General features: G+C 36.6%; 1 protein-coding gene across 2 annotated transcripts in view; it reads left to right on the top strand.

Annotated features, from left to right (window-relative positions):
* Positions 1 to 4,680, top strand: part of GGCT (gamma-glutamylcyclotransferase) — an 11,777-nt gene that overhangs the window by 4,552 nt on the left and 2,545 nt on the right. Inside the window, exon 2 of one of the 2 annotated variants that reach the window (XM_004377502.2) lies at positions 3,640 to 3,785. The exons of the other annotated variant lie outside the window; for it this stretch is intronic. Coding sequence (XP_004377559.1) covers positions 3,640 to 3,785 — 146 coding nt within the window. The remainder of the gene's footprint in view (positions 1 to 3,639; positions 3,786 to 4,680) is intronic. 2 annotated transcript variants of the gene reach the window in all.

The following is a 4,680-nucleotide window of genomic DNA, read 5'->3' as shown; positions in this document are numbered from 1 at the left end:
CAAGTCCTCTTTGCTTTTAGCAAGCAAGGTTGTGTCATCTGCATAATGCAGGTTGTTAAGAGGTCTTCCTCCAATCCTGATGCCACGTTCTTCTTCATATAGTCCAGCTTCTCAAGTTATTTGCTCAACATACAGGTTGAATAGGTATGGTGAAAGGATACAACCCTGATGCATACCTTTTGTGATTTTAAATCACGCAGTATTCCCTTGTTCTGTTCCAACGGCTGCCCCTTGGTCTTTGTACAGGTTCTATATGAGCACAGTTAAGAGCTCTGGAATTCCCATTCTTTGCAGTGTTATCCATAATTTGTTATGATTCACACAGCCAAATGCTTTTGAGTAGTTAATAAAGCACAAGAGAACATCTTTCTGGTTTCTCTGCTTTCGACCAAGATCCATCTGACATCAGCAATGATATCCTTCATTCTATACCCTCTATTAATCCGGCTTGAATTTCTGAAAATTCCCTGTTGATGTACTGTTGGAACTGTTTTTGAATTATCTTCAGTAAAATTTTATTTGTGTGTGATATTAATGAGATTGTTCGATAATTTCTGTATCTTTTGGATCACCTTTCTTTAGAATGGGTACAGATATGGATCTCTTCCAGTCTGTTGGCCAGGTAGCTGTCTTCCAGATTTTTTGGCATGGATGAGTGAGCGCTTCCAGCTTTGCATCCCTTTGTTGAAACACCTCAATTGGTATTTTGCCAATTCTTGGAGTCTTGTTTTTTGTCAATGTCTTTAGTGCAGCTTGGACTTCTTCCTTCAGTACCATTGGTTCTTGATCGTATGCTACCTCCTGAAATGGTTGAAAGTCGACCATTTCTTTTTGGTAGAGTGACTCTGTGTATTCCTTCCGTGTTCTTTTTTTTCATTTATAATTACAGCATTTATTACAAAACAAGCATACAAATTGAAGTATGAGCTATTTAAAGCAAAACTGGTGAGATTAATTTTTCATTGTGGAAGATCAACAGAATTTGCATTGATTGTTGAAACAGCTAAGTTCACTGACTCCTTTTCTTTGTTGTAGAATATGTGGAGTATTCTTTTTGTAGAAAATGTGGTATATAGTAAATATCTTAGTACCCTGCATCAATTAAAAAAATTTTTAAATTGTACTTTAAGTGAAAGTTTACAATTCAAGTTAATCTCTCATACAGAAATTTATATGTATGTAGTTATGTGATCCTAGTTGCTCTCCTATACTGTGACAGCACACTCCTCCTTTCCACCCCTGATTTCCCGTATCCATTCAACCAGCTCCTGACCCTCTCTGCCTTCTCATCTCACCTCTGGACAGAAGCTGCCCATTTAGTCTAATGTATCTACTTGAGCTAAGAAGCACACTCTTCACGAGTATCATTTTATGTACCATAGTCCAGTCTAATCTTTGTCTGAAGAGTTGGCCTCGGGAATTCCATCTTCTCTTGATGCTTCCTGCGTCGTTCAATATTTTGCCTATAGAATCTTTCAGTATTGCAACTCAAGGCTTGAATTTTTTCTTCAGTTCTTTCAGCTTGAGAAATGCCAAGCATATCTTCCCTGTTGGTTTTCTAATTCCAGGTCTTAGCACATTTCATTGTAATACTTTACTTTGTCTTCTCGAGCCACCCTTTGAAATCTTCTGTTCAGCTCTTTTACTTCATCATTTCTTCTATTTGCTTTAGCTACTCTATGTTCAGGAGCAAGTTTCAAGAGTCTCTTCTGACATCCATTTTTGTCTTTTCTATTTTTTCCTGCCCTTTTAATGACCTTTTGTTTTCTTCATGTATGATGTACCTGATGTCATTCCGCAAGTCTTCTGGTCTTCAGTCATTAGTGTTTAATATGTTAAATCTGTTCTTGAGATGGTCTCTAAATTCAGGTGGGATATACTCAAGGTTGTACTTTGACTGCCATGGATTTGTTCTAATTTTCTTTAGCTTCAACTTGAACTTGCATATGAGCAACTGATGGTCTGTTTCACAGACAGCCCCTGGCCTTGTTATGACTGAAGATATTGAACTTTTCCATCATCTCTTTCCACAGATGTAGTCAATTTGATTTCTGTGTAGTCCATCTGGCAAGGTCTACATGTATAGTCACCGTTTATGTTGTTGAAAAAAAGGTATTTTCAATGAATAAGTCATTGGTCTTGAAAAATTCATACAATCTCTGGCATCTTTTCTATCTCCATGACCATATTTTCCAACTACTGATCCTTCTTCTTTGTTTCCAACTTTCTTCTTCCAATCACCAGTAATTATCAATGCATCTGGATTGTGTGTTTGATCAATTTCAGACTGCAGAGTTGGTAAAAATATTCAGTTTCTTCATCTTTGACATTGGCTGTTGGTACATAAATTTCAATAATAGTCGTATTCACTGGTCTTCCTTGTAGGTGTGTGGATATTATCCTGCCACTGACGGCATTGTACTTCAGGATAGATCTCGAAATGTTCTTTTTGACAGTGAATGTGACATCGTTCCTCTTGAATTTGTCGTTTCTGGCATAGTAGACCATATGATTGTCCAATTCACAATGGCCAGTACCAGTCCACTTCTGCTCACTAATGGCTAGGATATCGATCAAGTGTTCCATTTCATTTTTGACAACTTCCAGTTTTCCTAGATGCATACTCTGTACGTTCCACGTTCCAATTATTAATGGATGTTTGCTGCTGTTTCTTCTCATTTTGAGTCGTGCCACATCAGCAAATGAAGGTCCAGAAAGCTTTACTCCATCCATGTCATTAAGGTCAACTCCACTTTGAGGAGGCAGCTCTTCCCCAGTCGTCTTTTGAGTGACTTCCATCCTGAGGGATTCATCTTCTGGCACTATACCAGACAATGTTCCGCTGCTGTTCATAAGGTTTTCACAGGCCAATTTTTTTTAGAAGTAGACTGCCAGGTCCTTCTTCCTGGTCTGTCTTAGTCTGGAATCTCTGCTGATACCTGTCCACTATGGGTGACCCCACTGGTTTTCAAAATACCAGTGGCATAGCTTCCAGCATCACAGCAACACACAAACCACTACGGTGTGACAAACTGACAGACAAATGGTGGACCCCAGTGCATAGCACCCGGTAATTTTTCAGTAAGTGGTAGCTCTGCTTATGATTAATAGAAATACTAGTAATTTATGAATATTAGATGAGTGTTCATCAGTATATGAATCACCCTTAAATGCCAGTTCCCTTATGGCAAATATGGTGGTATATGCTGGTAGGATACCCTACGAAGTAGAGAAGATGTTATAATAACCCCCAGCTTCAACAGTTACGTACACTACAACTGCCTCTAAGTAAAAATATTTGTGTATGTGAGTAGACTGGAATATAATTTATAAAATTGAAAACAGTTGTGTTAAGGCATTGGGGTTATTCTTTTTCTGCTTAAATCTTTTGTTTATGTTAGGATACTATATATGTTCAGAATAAATTTCCTTTTAAAGAAAAATATGAAAAGAATAGAGTCCTTGAGATCTGGGTCGTTGTCTGTTTGCCTTTGTATTTCCCACAGCTCCTTACACATAGAAGCACTCAAAATTTATTGACTGTTTTAATTGCATAGAGGTCAAGGTAAATCCTTTTCATGGAGAGGGAAATTAGAGTTGGAATGGATATTGATTGTATCATTCTGGTTTCCTTTCTAGGATTTTAAGCTTGACTTTGGCAATCCCCAAGGCAAAAAAAGTCCTACTTGGCATGGAGGTATAGCTACCATTTTTCAAAGTCCTGGAGATGAAGTGTGGGGAGTAATATGGAAAATGAACAAAAGCAATTTAAGTTCTCTGGATAAGTAGGTAACTTCTAATTTAAGTTAAATAATTACTATTTTGGAAAGATTGTATGCAAGAATATGTATATGTGTATTGGTTTTTCAAAACAGTATACTATAGATATATTCTTTACACTTTACAGTCAACTCTGACTGAGATTTGAGAGAATGTAATTTTTTCTGTAAACAATGGAAGCCCTTTTTTTTCATTCTATTCATCTTTTATAAAAATCTCTTTTTGTAGTTTCATTTTGTGAAAAGGCATGAAGAATTTTGTAATTGTTACATGTTTATTGTTTCCAAGAGGAGTTGTTCAGTTTTTGTTTGAGCCAGTTTTTAAAAAATAATTCTTTATGATGGCAGTTGGATCAGTAAACAAGTAATGATAATTAAAACAACAACAGCAACAATATTGAAATGTTTTGATACTTTTTATAACTTGAACTCTGAGTTGGGTGGCCAAGCATTTAATACAAAGAAAATGGCCAAGAGAAAGTAGGACTTGTGAAGAGCAAATTCTCTGGCCTGCTTGGTATTTTCCCTCACTTACCAACAAGAATGAGCCATCTTCTTTTCCCTGGATGAGTATCCCATTTGCTGTCAGAACATATCATCCATTTTTTGTAGTGTAGAAAGCAGTGTTTAAGGGGTATAAAGATTGCAATAACTACATTGAAGCATGTTTTCAGGCAGGATAAATATCGATTTGTTAGACGTATACCAAATAATACTTGTTATTACTAAGTCTCAGGATTTCTAATTGAAATGGTAAGTTTACTTTTGATGTGGTACTATTGAAAATATGTTCTGTTATGTCCCAGAATGCATAGGGAACAACTACTTCTGCGCGTAGTTCTTAATTCTATACCTCAACTTAACTAAAAGACCTTACCCAGTAAACTAAATTGGGTAAATC

This window comes from Trichechus manatus, unplaced genomic scaffold (assembly GCF_000243295.1).
Source record: "Trichechus manatus latirostris isolate Lorelei unplaced genomic scaffold, TriManLat1.0 scaffold00050, whole genome shotgun sequence".
NCBI classification, from domain to species: domain Eukaryota; kingdom Metazoa; phylum Chordata; class Mammalia; order Sirenia; family Trichechidae; genus Trichechus; species Trichechus manatus.
Note: the sequence above shows the minus strand (reverse complement) of the source record. Positions and strands in the feature narration are given on the sequence as shown.